This window comes from Anabas testudineus, chromosome 2 (genome assembly GCF_900324465.2).
Source record: "Anabas testudineus chromosome 2, fAnaTes1.2, whole genome shotgun sequence".
Taxonomy (NCBI): Eukaryota; Metazoa; Chordata; class Actinopteri; order Anabantiformes; family Anabantidae; genus Anabas; species Anabas testudineus.
The window spans coordinates 10130528-10148264 of record NC_046611.1 but is presented as its reverse complement, the minus strand read 5'-3'; the positions used below and the strand labels follow the sequence as shown (position 1 = coordinate 10148264).

Below are 17737 nucleotides of genomic sequence, written 5' to 3'. Positions count from 1 at the left end.
CGCCTTGCACGCAGTGTTTGCTCTTTTGAGACTAATCCTATGTTTCCACAGAGACTGACTAGGTAGAATTAATGCACAACAATGCAGTACTGATCTATTTTCCAACTTGGTTAGAGTTTGACAAAATTCATCTGGTATTTGCAAATTTCATTTTGCTAAACTTAGATGCTTAGATGTTTATCTGGAATCACACAGCTCTAGTTACCTCGGCTTCTGTGTGAAGGATTGGTTTGGCCTGATCGATTAGCGGACCACTTAGTGCCACCAAGCAAAAAACCCCAGGCTAGTGCATACGAACGGGCAGGAAGCAAGACCAGAGAGAAAATGACATCACACCAAAGTGAAACTCACCTGGATTTTCAGGAGGAAAGGCTGTGAAGGGTTCTGCGAGGACAGAGAGAGAGTCGGGCAGAAATAGAGACAGGAGCAGAAAGAGAAAGAGAGAGAAGGAACTGTTAGATAACTTTATATATGAGGTAAAAGTCAGCCAAATGTCACACAAATGTCACAAGACTATCAAACTCCTCCTGAGGAAATTTAAGTTAATTCCTCAGATAGCTCACAAGAATTATGGCATTTACTCAGCTCTTTTGCTTGAATGCAATTTCAAACAGAGTACATTGTGGGAGCTTGGGATTCGAGATGGGCTATGCTGAGAGTGTATAGGCTACGTGTGTTCGTGTGTCTGTGATCGCAAAGTTCACGTATTTCAAGTTGTTTATCTGCAGAGTCCAGTTAAACTGAAGTGGGCTGGGGGTTTTTGGCTTGCTGCAAATGCACAGAGCAGAACCTTCACTTTGATTGCCTGGAATGCAAACACAAAGAACTGCGGTGTGTGTCTCATCTCGGTGTGTGTTAGATAGTGTATGTGTATGTTGGGAGGGAGAGAAGTGGGTGGGTGAGAGAGAAAGAAAGAAAGAGGGAAACCGACTTGGGAACTGGCGCCATTTGGCGGGAACGCTAACGTACTGTGAAAAACTCAACTGCGTTGGGTGATAAGCAACATCCCAGCATGCTCTGGGAGTGGCAAAGGAGATGAGGGAAGAGGGGAAGGAGGAAACACAGCAGCATGGAGAAGGGAGGGGGCTCGCCTGTCATCTTTGCCTTCCAAATGCAGCGCTGCTTCAACTCTCCCAAGACTCATGACACACACATACATACACAAACTTGACTGATAGAACACAGAGAAGCAAAAACACAGAAAAATAGAAGTGTTCGGGCCAGAACACACAAATATTCACACACACTTTCCCTCAATTACACTTTGCCTGCTCCTCACTGTGGTCCAGCTCCAAAGCACACTGGACGTCAGTCAGAAGCCATGAAGGCAGGTTTTTGGCTCTGAACCCCCGGCTTGGTCTCTGATCTGTTTAAGACCCTCTCCAAAGCTGCTGCTCGGGCCAGATTAAGGGGGCTATGCTGATGCTCGACTCACACCAGGCGCCGAAACACTTGCTTGGGAAACAGCCTGTCTAGTAATTCCCTTTGACGGCTCGGGAAAAGCTCTGTTTACAAATACGACAGAGGAGCGAACGCATGAGCGAAAGAGTGAGAGGAGAGAAGGAGAAAAAGAGAAATCTAATGAAACATAGATTAGCATCGCTGGGGCCCATGGGGCGTTTATGGCCTAGTTTTCTTATTCTTCTTTTCTTTTCTTTTTTTTTGTGGAGGAGTAAACACTGTCCCTCCCTCTCCTTCCTTCTTTCATCTCGATATTCGGTGGCCTCTTTGGAGGAGAGGCTGTCTCCGAAACTGGGATGGGAGGGCGTGGGAGTGGAGGGGGGGACTGGGAGGCGTGTGTGTGTTTATCGCCTTATGTGTGTCGGTATTCAAAGACCTTAAGGCTAAAAGTGAATGAGTTGGAAGGGAAAGAGAGGGAAAGGCAGATTGATGGAGGGCGAGTTAATGAGGAGATGATAGTGTTGACAAAGGATAAGAGGAAGTTGGTGGGTAACATGGATGTGTGTGTATGTGTGTGTGTGTGTTTGTTTTTCAGAATACTTCCAGACGATTTTGACTGATGCAAAAAAAATATCTCCGTCTGTCAAGAAGTTGTCCTTGGCAATGCTTGGATGTGTGTGTGTGTGTGTGTGTACAGTAGGTTTGTTTGTGTGAGACTTACGTGTACACTCCTTCAGAGGGATGCTGGAGCTCATGTGGATGTTGTCTATCCAGATGTGTCCTCTGGTGCCGTGCACAAAGAAACCCTCCATCACCACCTACCACAGCCAGGAGAAGGAAGAGGAAGAAGAGGAGGGAACAATTGAAAAGAGAAGAGGAGGAAGAGGAAGACGGAGACAGGATGTAGGCGAGGGGGACGCAGTGGGGTGGAGGCAAATTGAGAATGGGGACAAGCGCAGGAGGAGGAGGAAGAGAAAGATGATAAAAACTTAATATGGCGCCTGTGATTTCAAAGTTGCACTCAACACTGGTAATCATCCTCCCCTTCTCTGCAACTTTCACCAACTTACTTTTTTATGGGAACATTAACTGCTTGTGATGTCTCTGACAAATGCACAGAGATCCCTAAACAATCACGCAGCCAACAGAGACAATATGACTTACTTTAGCTTCTTCTGAAGTCAAACCTGGCCTAAGGTGACAGAGTTAGAAGTTAAAACTGATGCTTTGTGTATGCTCTGAGGTGAATATCTCTCTCTAACCAACCCTGATAAAGACATTAAAGACATGTTTCTAAGGAGACATATAATAAGAGGTCTGACCCAGATACCTATTTATTAAGCAGACACAATATTGCTCACTGAAACTTAGCCATGGCTAAAAATGTTGGTTTTTTACTACCTGGTAGTCTTTAGGGGAGCGAGGCAGGATGGTGCGACCCTCCTTCCACACAGGGCCTTGATCATCTTTCAGTGTCCAAATGAGGGTCTCCTCGTTGTGAGCATCCCGTAGCAGGACCTTCAAGTGGCCCTGGGCCTCCCCTGACAGCTGGTAGGAGAAGAGAAGGCACAGGGGCCCAGTTTCAGCTGCCACCACTGGGCTCACGAGCCGGGCTCTCTGCTGCTCCGTCTTTAGGCTGGCGTCCATGTACAGATAGCTGTTGAGCTCTGGAAGGGAGTGAGACATGTCAAGATTGTTTTTTTTTAACATACTACAAAGTTTGACCTATGACCTATGTCAGTGCCCAAATGGAAAAACTCAGGAATACATTTAAAAACGCTGACAAAGGAGAATTGTTACAGCAACAAAATGTTGTCAAGCTGTTTCAGTATTTTAACACATTCTCAGAAATGAGTAAAGCTTTGTTTTAACCTCAACTTTGCTGGTTGTTACAGTCAAATGAAAGTGAATAAAGTCTGATTTAATGGGTTTTTATTTCAGCCCTCAGGCAATAAAAAACCAGGCACTGGGCAGACCTTTGATTTCCACAGTAAATGGATGCTGCTGAAATGTGTTTGTTGGGCACAAATGGAGCACATAAACATCCAGGGTGTGTACATAGTCCCAATTTTCATCATTAATCATCACTATTTGCGCAGTCAGACAGACTTCCACACACATATTCATATCCACATGCACAGAACTGTGTCACAATTTCCAACATGACTCATAAACAGAAAAGAAACTAATCACCACTTGCTAACAGGAATGGGATCCCCACCGCACAATAGTCACACCAAACAATAGGGATATGACAAATATAAACACACATAAGAATAGGTCCAATGGAGTGCTACCAGAACTCCATCTAAGACCCTCAGGGCCTATTCCTCTTCATCCCCAACAAGGTGTGTGAAAAATGCAGACCACTTCATTTGTTTACACCATAGGATGTTTAGTTTGAAATATACAGTAGATGTCGACACAAAGTATTGTGAGTGACTAAGATTGGTGAGCCTACTATATGTATATGATTGTGTGTGCCCCACGTATGTGTGAGAGAGAGAGAGACTCAATGAGGCGTCTGGTGAAGGATTTCTTAAGTGGATCCTGTGGGAAACGTCCAGTGCAGATTAAATCACCTGCTTTACGATGAACAATTGTGTGTGTTTGTGTGAGAGCCTTTTTGTTTTTACAGGCGAGGGAAAGTAGTCTGACACCAATCAAATAGTATAGTCTGTTTTGTTTCCCAGTAACACCACATGATTTGTCTTTTTATCTTCTTCCCTTATAGCAGCATTCAGTGCGTGTGTATGTTTTTAGCGCAGTGATGCCCGAGTTATTGAGCGACTAGGCTGATAACCTTTCGCTGTGTGTATTTGTGTGTGCGGCCTTTCCAGCAGATCAGACAAGCAGTATCTGGAGGGACGAATCTTCGTCTGACTTGACAGTTCCCCTCTGCCCGCCATACGCCCAGACTCGCCTGTGTGTGACACTTCAGACATTGTGTGTGACAGTTTGTCCCTTGGCCCGTTGCAGCCCTGGAATGAGTGTGTGTACTTTGTGTACTCTCCCTTGCTGCAAATTTTTGGGGTGTATACACCGCGTGCGTACATATGCCAAGAGAGGATGTGCAAGTGAAACACATTTGTGATTCTGTGAGGTGTTTTATCACTCATTTTAATGTGTGCACCAAAGCCTCTTCCATCTGCCTCGTGTCAGAGCGTGGCGTCTTGCAGCGAACCCCCCATTGCTGTGCCTCTTGTTTGCCAGATAGCTCATAATCGAGACTGCCTCGCCATACACAGCACAACAGAGCATTATTAATCCATTTCACAGTGGTCTCCTGCAGTGAGAAGCAAACAAGGATACAATCTATGATGCCTAGTTAGCACATTTTTACTCGGGGCGTGTATTAACTCAAATAATATGGTGGCTAATTCCATCTCTGTGTTATTACTGGTTTATGAATGAGGTCAAGAGGTGAAGAGATCGTAGTTTCCAGGTCACATGAGAAAAAGGAATTCTATAGAGATTAAAAAGTGATTTGATAGTGGTGATATAATGATCCTGTGTTGGCTGGGATTTCTGACCTTTGACATCTGTGGGAAAATCAAAGACTGGCGTTGCGTGTCTAAACGGCTGAAAATGATACTCCATACATGAAAGCCACAACCTGACTAATCTAAGCAATCCTTTCCAATCCAGCCATGATGAAAGACGCTGCTTTGAAGCCCCCTGACAAAGGCGGTTATGACCTAAATAGGTTACGTTTCAAGTGAATTTCTGCTGAACCTGACCTGCTGAACATGACCTAGGTGATATCACATATTTGACCAAAAAAAAGAGCGCGTGCTGAACCTTTTGTTTAATCCTTGTTTAATTCTCTCCAGCTGGAGAAATGCTGAATCTTTCATGGAGACTTGCTGAAAACCAATCCAGTTCTCTGCCTAGCAAAATGATAAACAGTGCTATAAAAAAACCCTCCTTAAACCCAGCAGGAAACATCTTCTGTAGCTTTTAATAACACGCCAAAAGCTGCACTTTTGATCCACGGCTATGTATAAAGGGAAAATTAATAATTATTTCTTCAAGGAGTGTCTAAGTAGATGGAAGTCTACACAACATCATCTGGGATGTGCCTGAAGTAATGGAGGGGCAGTGAGGGACGGGTGGGAATAAGTGCTTGACTTCAGAATCTCCTGCTCTGAACTTAATAGAAGCTACTGGGTCTTAACCCCTTCTTGCTGAGACACCACACATCTTGACACACAGAAGCAGGCAGACAGAGACTTGGCGAATGTGATATGTGAGGCTTTATGTGCATGACACGGCAGCAGTGTCTCTTTCCCTCTGATTCCCTCAGTTCATTTTCATTCTCATTCGCTCGGAAAGAGCCGTGTGACTGGCAGACTGGCAGATGATGCTGCTAAATTAGACTGGTTTCAATTTAAGGAATTATTTATTCAAATTGAAAAAGGGCTCAATGAAGATGCACAAGGAAAATGACTCCATTTAATTATAGAAAGCAGTGTCTTGTCTAGACTCACTGAAGTTGATAAAATAAACTTAATGCATTTGTGCTTGTGCAATTTTCTGCAGCAAAATGAAATTCCCCTTGCAGCTGCATACATAAAAGCTTTGAAGCAAACTTTCTGATGCTGAAAGAAGCTGAAACCTATCTGCTGTCAAACAGAGCTGCTAAATGCATTGTTTTGGAAAATCTTCCAGAACTAAATGTTTAACAGTTTAAAAGCAGCCTCTGCAGGTTACTGTCCATCAACCGCTTGCTGCTCAGAGGAAAACGGAAGCTCCGTGAAGCAGCTGTGAATCATTGTGCTAACCAGACAGCTGCAGTGAGTCATGCAGAATCTTCACATGATTTATGAGGAGACTCACCGTGGCTGTGCAGAGACCAGTATAGAGGGGCGTTGGGGTCATGTGTCCAACCACAAAGGCCATGGTCAAAGTCGCACACGCTGTCTGATGGAGGAGAGGTAGCTGCTGCAGAGGTGAAGAGCAGTGAGGCAAGAAAAGAGTGAGAGTAGGAAGGAAAGAGTAATCACAGTCATTTCAGATACATTCACAGGAGCTCTACATAATGTCATACAGCTCTTCCAAAGACTTTCATCTTTACAGCTTGCTAATGACACTATTAACCAAGCATTACTTTTGCTTTCATGTGAAGCACTTTGTCGTCTGGTCTCACCTGTGGTTGTAATAGGGACAGTGGTGGTTTCAATATCGGCAGGCAGAGTTGGCGTGACGGTGTCTGCGGGTGTGGAGGTTTCTACAGGAACAAACATAATACAGCTCAGGTCAGAGATGGCAGAATGGAACAATCCTCAGACATTAGATCACTGTACCAAAGACGCATTAATCACACAATGTTTCTTTAAGAGATTATTCATGAGGTATTTGTCTCTCTGTATGGCAGTGTCAGGAAACACAGACAGGAGAGGAAATGATAAGGCTTCTACTGCTGGTGTGAGTAACCAGTTTCCTTATATTTTAGTCCTATTTCAGCACTTAAACATCACGTGTCAGTGTCCTATTAAGGGTCAATTAAAGAGCACGCCATAACCAAACATGTGAGATCTTCGTCCGAAATTAGCTCTATAGCCTGTCGCCTGTCTTGATTTGGCCCTCCCACATAGTGTTTCGGAAAAAGGCGGAGGCAAGCACAGATAGCCTCAGTGCACCCAAGAGGGCTTCTGTCATGTTTTGTCTGGATGCTCGGGCGTCAGTATCCGTCTAAGGCGCACACTGACTCAAATATGCAGGCACACAGATGCAGGCTGATGGATGGACGTGTCCAACAAACTCCCCTCGACCTTGGACAGGATGATCACACTCTGGGACCACTCACTGGCTGTCAGGGAGGATACAGAGCACACACACACACTGTCTCCCCCTCTGTTGTCTTGTGCATGTGTGTGTCTCCCTTACTCTATAACTCATGTGCACTCACAGTAGGGGGAAGAAACATGAAGTCAAATGTATGATTTTCTCTCTGCCCTTAACATCTATTAAATCACAAACATATCATAAAGAAAGACAAACAACACACAAAGCCATAAATAAACGAACAGTTTGCTCATTGAAACACATCGCATGTACACACAACATGTGTACACAGGCACATGTCGAGCAGGCTGCAGTTGGAATGTGAAATGGGAGAAAGCACTGTGCACTGTGTTATTAGGAGCAGATGGGTGAACCCTGGTGTGCGCTGGGAGTTTACCCAGAGGTTTGGGTCAGGTCTCAAACAAAGGTTCATGTGAATTATTATGGGAATAAACTGTGTTAGCTGCTTTTCTCCCAATGTCTATCTGTATAAACATTGCTGCTTAAAAAACAAAGTCATTAACAACACATGTTTACATAGTGTGTTGTTTTTGTCAAGTTTCACTACACTAGATTCAAACATATTGCACTAATTTGACAATAATGATCACTCAAATGAGTATGTGGATTCCTAAGCATATTGTATTTCATATTCCTTTGTTAGCTCTCCCTGCCTTGTCTCATTTAATCCTATCCAAACAACTCTGAGGCTTGGATGCCTGATGATCTCATGTGAGACAGAGCTCATCAGTTGGAATAGGAACACAAGAAGCAAACATCTAGAAATAAAAGTCATATGGATTTAGCCTGCAGAACGATTGGCAACGCTAGAGTCGCCTACTGTTAATTTCCCTCTTTCTGCATGTCTATCATTATCATTTAAAAAATATGAAACGCATTAGTGGCAACAAACACGGCATGATACACAATTGATCCGCTTAAAGGAACTTCCTGTGGAAATGAACACGATGGCGCCGCAGCTGGAGAAATGGCAGACATGAAAGGGCTGGCCACAGCTGGTGATGGCTTCTGACATTAACCCAGCGTTAATGTCATGTCCTTTATGCCAGTCATTAACTACCTAATGAGACCCTTATCTGTGCCGGCCCACTGGGAAGGTAAGGCCAGAAAAAGCAAGCGTTCTTTCTCAAATCTCTCCTCCTCCTGAGTGTTAAATGCAGGACCATCTCTTGTTCCTGTTCTAACATTTATTCCATCTCTTGTGCTCACTCTTCTTGTTTGTTTTAGCCCTTGATGCCTTTTTATTCCAGTCTAACCTTTGAGTCCTCCAGTTAAGTCCTGGGACCAGGGGTTTAAATATACCAAGTGCCTAGACATTACCTGGGTGTCAGAAAACCCACACACTCCCACGTGTGAGTACAACTTAACACATATAAACACAAAGTCTAGCCCATTAAGATTCTACCCAGCTCCTGAGCACTCTATGCTTTCAAAGGTCAGGCCTTGTCACAGTGTAAATGTGCTGACCTTTCCAGGGTGTGACAGGAGTGTTGGGGGCAATGGGACTGGCTTGTAGGTTTGTGCACATGTTTATGTGAGACAGAAAGAAAAAGTGTGTAAATGTATGTGACCTGCCTACCTAGCCCCGAGCCCTGTCCTTGATGTGTGCGAGGACTGTGCCAAAGTATGCCAATATATGCACAGGAAGGCTTGTATATGTGCAGCAGAGGGCCTTGTAATGCAGGAAAAAGTCCCTCTGCAGTACAGTGCTGTCTTACATAATGTGTCTACTGCTGCAGGTGATGATGCAAGTCATAATCATGCACAGGATGAGACACCAACACTTGAACTGGACACAGGGGAGCTGCTGATATAGATAATGGAGCTACATACTTATTGTACATGATGCAGCTGCGCACACACACACTCACACACACTGCACGCAGGCATCTTTTGCAGTGCTTTTGAATGGTCCTTTTTCAACACACAGATACCTAAAACACACACATGCACAAGGTGGCAAGGGCCAGCCCTCCCTGTATAAAAGATATTGCTCACGCAAGAATCTGACTCAGCAAAATGTCATAGAGAGAAAAAATATTCTTCAATTATGTAGAAAGCCTTTCTGTAAATCTCCACTTGGCAGTCCTAGTTGCCCGCGCACACGCACACACACACACACACACACACACACACACACACACACACACACACACAGCCATTGTTTTATATTCAGTCCGGTGGTGTTGAGAGCTCAGATCAAGGTTTATACACACACACACCACACAGATTCATTTTAGATATACTTTATTACTGCTTTACTTATTTTATCTTAATATGGGCCACACTGTGCTGATTATTTAAATCCACTTCTCAGTGCATTCTGCTATATTTACTGGCACCTTGAAGGAACCAGAAAGCCACTGTGAATGTACCGAATACTGACATTAAAAGGTGTGTGAGCTCTACAGTCCTCCTAAGAGTAAAATCAGCCTACTTGGGAAAAGGAGGAGATGATACTTTGCATTTTTTACACATCACTCTCTAAAATTTCCTACCTGAGCTCATAAATTTTTCATATTTGGAGCACGGCACTGTAGCAACTCTGTGTATGTGTGTGTGTGTGTGAGAGACGGCTGAGAATGAAACAGTGGAAACGGAAGGAGTCGGGACCAACAGCAGTGGAAAAGAGGTGTGAGTGATGAGTAACAGAGGAGGAGGAGAGAGGAAAGGAGAGGAGGCATGGAAATGAAAAACCAAAAAAACAACCAAAAACATTTACAGACCCACGCACTGGGCCTGAGGGTGGGATAAGAAAAAACTGCAGCTATGTGTAGGATTGGGGAGAGACCTTAAACTGCTTCACTGTGGCAGCTGCTGCTATGTTCAAAATACACCAGGCAAAAAAAACAAGAAAAACACAGCGTCCATTTCATCTTTTATATAAATGAGAACAGTGAAGACGTTCAAAAGTGAGGATAGACAAAGAGAAGTGAATAGTTTGAGTGGAAGAGGAAGTGAATGATTTACAGGATGTCAGCAGTAGTCCAGTATTCCTGCGGAGTTTTTTAGGCCTGTGAACAATGTGTGACCCTCAGCAGCAGTTTTCTGGGCAACAGAACCTTTCACTCCATCTGATAACAATCACTCCTCCACAAAGAGTGGTAATCCCTGAGGCTCTTCATTTTTACTTTGTCTCCTTCATTGGTGTAGTGGTCTTTGGTTTAGTGTTTCTGTCGCTTGTCAACAGCATATATGAAAAAAAGAAACAACAACATAGATTTGTATGTGACACCTGAGGTTCTGAGAAGAAATAAAATCACCAGACACCAGGGTTCAGATGCATACATATGTACACTTTAGTTTTATTAAATAAAACCACAGATTCTTCTGCTTCTGTCTTATAAATCTCAAATCATTTTGGAAATCATTTCCAATAGAATTCTTAAATTCATCACTCACTCATTTAGTTTAAGTATTCACACTGTCAATTATTCTGTAATGGCACCTGTACATGCACTTAAGTGTGTGTGTGTCCTTAAATGTGTATTACTTTATCCAGATAAAGGTGATAGCTACGATGAGCTACTCTTAATATTTCCTCTTAACTAGAGAGCAGTGCACTTTATCAGTACTTACACACACAGAAACACAGACACACACAGTCAATCACCTCAATGAAGCCATAGCCCAACTTGCATTTACAGAGCCGTTATTACAGTGGTGTGTGTGTGTGTGTGTTTGTGTGTGTGTGGGTGTGTGAATGTTACAAGACTATACATGCACACTATCTTTCTTTCTGTGGTTTGTTTGGTGTGTGTCTAAATGTGTGTTTGTGTGTATCGTATGTATGTAAGTGCTGATCATGTGGCACTATACAGCCCAGTCATCCTGTTAATGCACAGAGGGAGTGGTAATCAGTCAGAGTCCATATGTGGGCGAGTGCCGGTGAATGTGTGTGTCTCCAGATCTGCCTCACATCTGGATAACAGACCACGGTAGAAAGTGAACAGCCTAATGCTCTCTCTGTGGGGACACATTCCTTTAAACCGGACCCTGTCCACTCCCTGCTGATGTTTGAACACTTGCTGTAGAAGCTTACAGTGAACTTACCTCATATCATAAATGTCTAGGGCCGAGCATCCACTGTTTCACTGCTTCACTGTGTCACTTTCTCTAAAACTGGGTACATTTTTTAACAGACTCTAAGGACCTTGACTTTTTTGGTGGGTCACCTTCCATCCTCCTCCACCATCAAAATATAAAATTATATATATGAACCACCAGAATGTCCTACCTGGAAGGTCACAGCCCAGTATCTCCACTCTCATTCCTATCCCTGCTGGAGACCACCTCTCTGGATACAGCCTAATGAACTGGGCCACTGTCTCGTCGAAATGGCGCAGCTCTGGAGTGTCATAGTGAGTGTTCCCCTCGAAAATCTGCACAAATTACACACATTTCAAACTGCTATGTAATCTCAATAGGTCATTTATATGGGGGAGGTTAGTGAACTGATGTTATTTGGGGAAAAAAACATAATTTACTCCACCTTGGGAAGGCTAGTCTTGCTGTCCATGATGAAATTCCATTCTTTTCCATTCAGGCTGTATGCTACTTTGTACTTTCGAACAAATGCTCGGTTATCTGCGGTCGCCCCACTTGCTGCATCTCCTCCCCTCGCTCCTTGGGTGATCACACCACGCACTGTTTTGGGTACGCCCAGGTCCACCTGTAGATATTAGATTCATACACGGTGACTAATGAACGGCATAAAAAAAGAAGTTGATATTAATGTATACTATTATATTAACGCATAGAAAAATGAAATATAAAAAATATCACACATTGCAATTGGAAAGTATAAGAAAAATACAGCAACCTGTATCTGAAAGGTGACGACAAAGACTATTTAATGCAGTCAAAATCTTTTTGTACCTGCAGCCATTCTTCTCCAGCCAGGGGCTGTGCAGGGGCAGGGAACCAGCCAGAGCGACTGGCCACCAGACGGGCGGTCCCGGGACTCCACACCATGTCCCTACTGGAGGAGGAGGAAATCTGGGCATCGGGTAGCAGGCCAGACAGCAGGCCCTGCAGGTCTGAACATGGAGCATCTGGAGTGGAAAGCAGAGAGGACAAAGATTACTTTAACCTTCACCTCGGGGGGGTTCATGGAAACATTTCTGCAACGACCTAACATGCACTCACACTGTTACACACATTCCCACCTGGGAGCAGTTAAGCATCACCGCAGGATTGCAATACTGGCTACTAAGCATTAAGAGTTTAGACTGGAACAAGTAGGAGAGGGTGAGGTGAGAGACAAGAGAGGGAGCCAGGGAAAAGAGATGCGTAGCGCAGCACTACTGCTTCATGTCCAATATGCAATTAGTCTGCCATTAGAGAGATAACAGCATATGTTGCGTCTGCTGCTGAATGGGCACACATCCCTGCGTTGCATTCATGCACTTCACATCTCACACAAATATTTAAGTGTCTTTAAATACACTGTTCACTCTGTTGTGTCTTTATATTCTATACGACAGCTTGTCTATTTACATATTCTATGTATATTCACTCACTGAAAGAAAATTCCCTTTAAATGTAAAAGCACTTGGAAATGAAACCCATTCAGATATGGATGGTTGAGTAATGTTGAAAGTAACCTGCTGAGGGAGTATGTGAGAGTGAGAAATAAGGATTAAGGGGATAAAAAGGTATAATAAGAGGAGCTGGGAGGCAGAGAAGTAGAGAGCGGAAAGAGTATAAAAAAAAAAAGTGAAAGAGACCGAGAGCTGAAGATGACGGCTTGGGGAGACTGGGAGAAGGAGAGCATGATGCAGAGATGAGACTCCTACAGCGACAAACAGTGGGAGATGGAAGGATGCAGGGAGTAGGAGTGAGAGACTCGGGGTGGTGAGAGGTAGGGAGGTAGGGAGAGCTCGACGACAAGGAAAAGAGAGACAGGGGAAGAGAGAAAAGGCAGGAGGAAGGGAGATGGGAAGATGTTAGTTTTGCTGACGGTTTAAGAGAACACAGATCAAAGTTTCATGCTGTTATGTCACTGCAAAAGCAGAGGGTGTAAATAATGAATAAAAGGAACAGGAAGTGTGTGTGAGTGTGTGTACGTGTCAGTAGTGTCTGTGTACATTTCACAGGGCATGTCTGCTTTTGAGGTCAGTCGCTATATTTAGAAACCGCCTGTGCACGTGTGGATGTACCTGTCCTGTAACAACTAATAGCTGCTTCAATAGCAGCTGTCGAGGCTGAAGCGAATCACAGTTTCCAATGTAAGAGTGAACCGGGAACCATGAATGATTGATCCGTACTCATTTCACGATATAGACGAGCTCACAGAGTGGAGGGGACACATAGAAAAACTTAAATCATGAGAGGGAAAAGAGGAGGCATTGGGGGAGTCGGAGACAGGAAGCGAGCACAGAAAAGAAGAGCGAGAGTGTCGAGAGAGCGAGAGAAACAACACTGGTGGTGTCTTTGGAAGGAAGGAGAGAGTAAAGTTTCCTTTAATTAGCCTGAGGCGTGCTATGTTTAAAAGATGGCAAAGAGCGTGTGGGAGAAAGCCTAAATACACATACTGTACATTTGAGTGTGTAGGTGCTAAATATATTTAGTCTTAAAACAATAGAAAAACATCAATGTGGACAGGAACTGGGAGATTTCTCCTCTGCCTAATCCTCTTCGTCAACTTGCCCTTGAACAATAAGCCAAGGCCACAAGTGCAGCAGAAGCAGCTCTTGTTTTTTTTTCTGTTCAAGCTCCATGAATGTAAAACAGTATGATACTGGCAATGTCAACTTTCTTTATGCAAAAAAAAAAAAAAAAAAGGAAAGAAGCGTCAGAACAATCTAACCCTGTGACATAAACGCCCACACACACACCTGTAATCTGGCATCCGTAGAGCTCAAAGCGCAGGGCGATGCCGTTCTTCCAGGACTGTGGTCGGATGCGGACAAATCGTGCCAAAACGGGCTGCGGGACCCGGTTCAGAACCACCTCAGCTGGGTCTGTATTTGCATGGAAAATCTGGGGAGACAAAGACAAATAGAAGACAAACAAAGGTTGGCTACTGTCAGAAGAAGATACTGTAAATGCCAGCATGAATGCACTGTCTCTATCTCTCCCTTTTCCCCCCATCACACACACACTCTTGCCCTACACCCACCCACTGTGCATGGTTTCGCTTGGCTACACGCTCACAGTTGCAGTCCGGACAAAGCAGAGACAACCCAAACATGGATCCAATGTCACCAGCCCAGCTGTCGATGTGTTTTGGGGTCAAAGGGTTAGTGCTAGGACTCTGGGAAAGCCTGACGATGGATGAGGGTTTCTCTCTCTTCCTGCTCTCTCCCTGCTCACTCATCCACCAACCTCTATGCACCTCTATGCTGGTGGTCATAGGAAGCCGTGGGAGACATGACCTGACATGGCCAATCATGATGGGCCATCAGATGCAGGAAGGCTGCCCAGGTTGGGAGGATGTGAGGGAAAATAGCTTCCTGGGGTGTCCGCCCAAAAGCATCAACATTCACTTGTCTATGAACCCTCCCTTCCTTCCATTTGCTCTTAAGCAGCGGGGTGGGGCGGCAGGGGTCGCAGGGCAAATGTGACCAAGGTGGTCAAGTTACTTCCTGTTTTAGGCAAAAGAGCATCCCTTAATGCACAGGGGTGTAGGATGGGGACACTCAATGACAGACACGAGTCTTCCTCTCTTTCCTTTTTGTGGTAGGAAAGTTTTCCCAAACCTACAGTTTGTAATTATGAACGACTTCCTCTTCCCTCCACTCTGAATGTAGTTACCACGTCTCTCTCAACGCCTTCATTCCAAAACAGCCATTTCTACTTAAATCTCTGCTTCAAGACTGTACAGTAGATATCCCTCCACACCTCCTCTCTCACTGCCATATGCCTTTCTTCCTCTTGTTGGTGGCTACGAACTGAAACCACTCGCACAAAGACACAGGAAACCACAGGAACCCACACAAACACACACACACACATATGTACATCCTACACACTCAGATAAGCAGTGGAAGTGTCTTTTAACTGATTGAGTGACTGTTAAGTGTCATTCAGTCTATCTGTCTGTGGTCGACCGGGCTGCCTGATAGAAGAGCCGCTGTTGACCGATGGATATCAGCGAAACCACACTGACATCACAGTCACCACACACAATGGGAAGATAGAAAGACATCTGCTACAAGAAGCTGAATTAAAGATTAAAGGCATCATGTCTAGAAAAAAAGTCCCGACATGATTTTTCTTTTACTCTAATCCGAGCGCAGAATGATCAAACCTAAGCACACTCCCATAGCCTAAAAATTGGATTCCCTCCTCCTTTGATAATGTTTTTCATTGTAAGTGATAAACAGTCGTGTGTCATTGGAAGTTAAAAAATATTTCTGTCATAATAATTTGAAGTGACCCATTTGTAAAATTCCCTGTCTGGCACGTGCCTCTCAATATATTCCAGAAATTCCATAACCAGTGGGAATATAAATGATATGACTTCCAAATCCTACTCCAGGGGTTTTATTTGATTTTGGACATGGCCTGATTTAATCAAGTGGAGCTGACACTGGTAATACAAAGCAGCAGGAATGTTTGAACAGATAAGCGAGGCTATCTTCTGCTGTATCTCTGGCTGGATTGAGGATAGACAGCCGTTATGTTTACCTAAGAGGCCAAACAGTAGATGTGGGCTCTTATGGGGGTTGTGTAAACACCCAAGCATGCTCACACAAAGACGAGCGTATGATGGCGGCTCTGCCTCACATGCAACCGACCCATCTTTACTTCCACTCCCAGATATTCAGTGCAAGAAACAAAGAGCAGCAGGGGAGGAAAGGAGGCGGAGAGGACAGGAAAAACAGAAAATGTCTGTAGGGGGCAAGAGTCCTCAGAAGAATAGCTGAAAACAGATCAGTCAGTCAGGAGAAGAGAGAAAGAAAAGCTTTAATGGAGGGCAGAACATATAACATAATGAAGAATATGAACAGAGGAATGTGGAAGAGGAGGCAGGGAGTGGTGGCGAGTGGGACGAAAACACAACGAAGAGATTCATCACTGCCTCAGGAAATAGTCCATTAAAGAGCTGATCTCATAATAAGACTAAACAGCTAAATTCAAGGGAATTTCCTCCGTTTTTAAATGAATTGCTATCACTAGTTAGCATTTACTGTAGGCACATTATTGGAGAAACACGCTAATTAAAAAACATCCAAATATAGTGTAGCCTTATTAACTCTTTAAATGCCACAATTTTAAAACACTGTGTGCATTTTCATCAAAGGTTTTAAAAAACAATACATAAATAAAAATTAGATCTGTAAACAGTGAAGTTTCAAAAGTATAAGTAAATGTCTGTAAAATATTTGTACATCATAACTTCCCAGAAAAGTAAAGTTCTGTTACACAAAAAGTCCGCTATGACTAAAAGGCCATTAGCTGGTGCATTATGATATTGCCAGCTGCTTTACTTTGTCTTCTTCTCTGGATAAAAGCAGGGAATTTGGCCAGCATTACTGACACACACACACACACACACACACACACACACACACACACACACACACACACACACACACACACACACACACACACACACACACACACACACTGTTCAATAAGAATCAGCTCTTAAGAAGGTCCTCCGATTTTTTTCTAGATGCAAGAAGAGAGAGAACAAACCTAAAATAAAGAGAAGGAAGACAATGACAAGTTGTCAGTTTGCTCTGAGCTTCTTCTGTCCCCTTCACTTCCTGCCATCTATTGTCAGGGTACCTGAAAGGTCACTCATTTAACCCCTGACCCATTACTCCCAAGGCTAAAAGTCAACAGCCTTAGGAAGCAGATGGTTGGTCATTGACCAACGTGTTGATAGCACGGTTACTTTTTGACTAACTAGAATGAGACTATTAGAAGCAGGATGTGTTTTTTTTTTTTTTTTGTGGCTGGACAAGTAGAAGCTGTGTGTGTTGGCATATGGAGGGGCCATGCTGCCAGTCTGTTGTCTGGACCACCTCTGTAATCTGCCTGACGACTGGCATGCTTGTGTATCTGTGTGTCTGGGTCTGAGCTTCCAGCCTCACGTGACGTGTGTGTGAGGTGGGCTGAATAATTAACGTTGTCATGTTGTGTCTCCCAGTGCGGAGAGTCATGAAAATATAACGAAGCCCAGCTCGTCGTCTAGATCAGCCCACACACACATGCAGCATCATACGACGGTCAGTCATTCCTGTGGACATTGGCAGGACACAGGCACGATGGGTATTTAACTATTGATGGCCTCTTTAGAGAACGAGGTCACTGTGACAGGTGTGTGTGTGTGTGTGTGGGTTATTGTTAACACTCTGTGAGAAGGTTTAATACTATGGACCAGCAACTAGAGAGTAAAAAGAAAACTACTGAGGATCCTACAACTACATTTCACTGGGTCTTGCGAGGGCAAAGAACATTTGTCCTCTGGAAAACCAGGCATGGATAGATGTATATATAACATCTTGAGTCATTTACCATTTCTCTCTCAATTCTGTCTTTCTGGCACATGTCTCTTCCTCTGCCAGTGTTG

The 17737-nt window shown here is 44.0% G+C and overlaps 1 protein-coding gene across 3 annotated transcripts in view; it reads right to left on the bottom strand.

Annotated features, from left to right (window-relative positions):
• nrp2a (neuropilin 2a) overlaps positions 1–17737 on the bottom strand; it is a 56465-nt gene that overhangs the window by 6909 nt on the left and 31819 nt on the right. For 2 of the 3 annotated variants that reach the window (XM_026361822.1, XM_026361824.1), the window contains exons 8-16: positions 14049–14193; positions 12088–12263; positions 11702–11881; positions 11447–11591; positions 6551–6631; positions 6241–6345; positions 2803–3068; positions 2123–2219; positions 352–384 (exon numbers count right to left, since the gene is read on the bottom strand). In XM_026361822.1, the coding sequence (XP_026217607.1) occupies positions 352–384; positions 2123–2219; positions 2803–3068; positions 6241–6345; positions 6551–6631; positions 11447–11591; positions 11702–11881; positions 12088–12263; positions 14049–14193 (1228 nt within the window). The remainder of the gene's footprint in view (positions 1–351; positions 385–2122; positions 2220–2802; positions 3069–6240; positions 6346–6550; positions 6632–11446; positions 11592–11701; positions 11882–12087; positions 12264–14048; positions 14194–17737) is intronic. The other variant, XM_026361823.1, reaches the window with a different exon arrangement.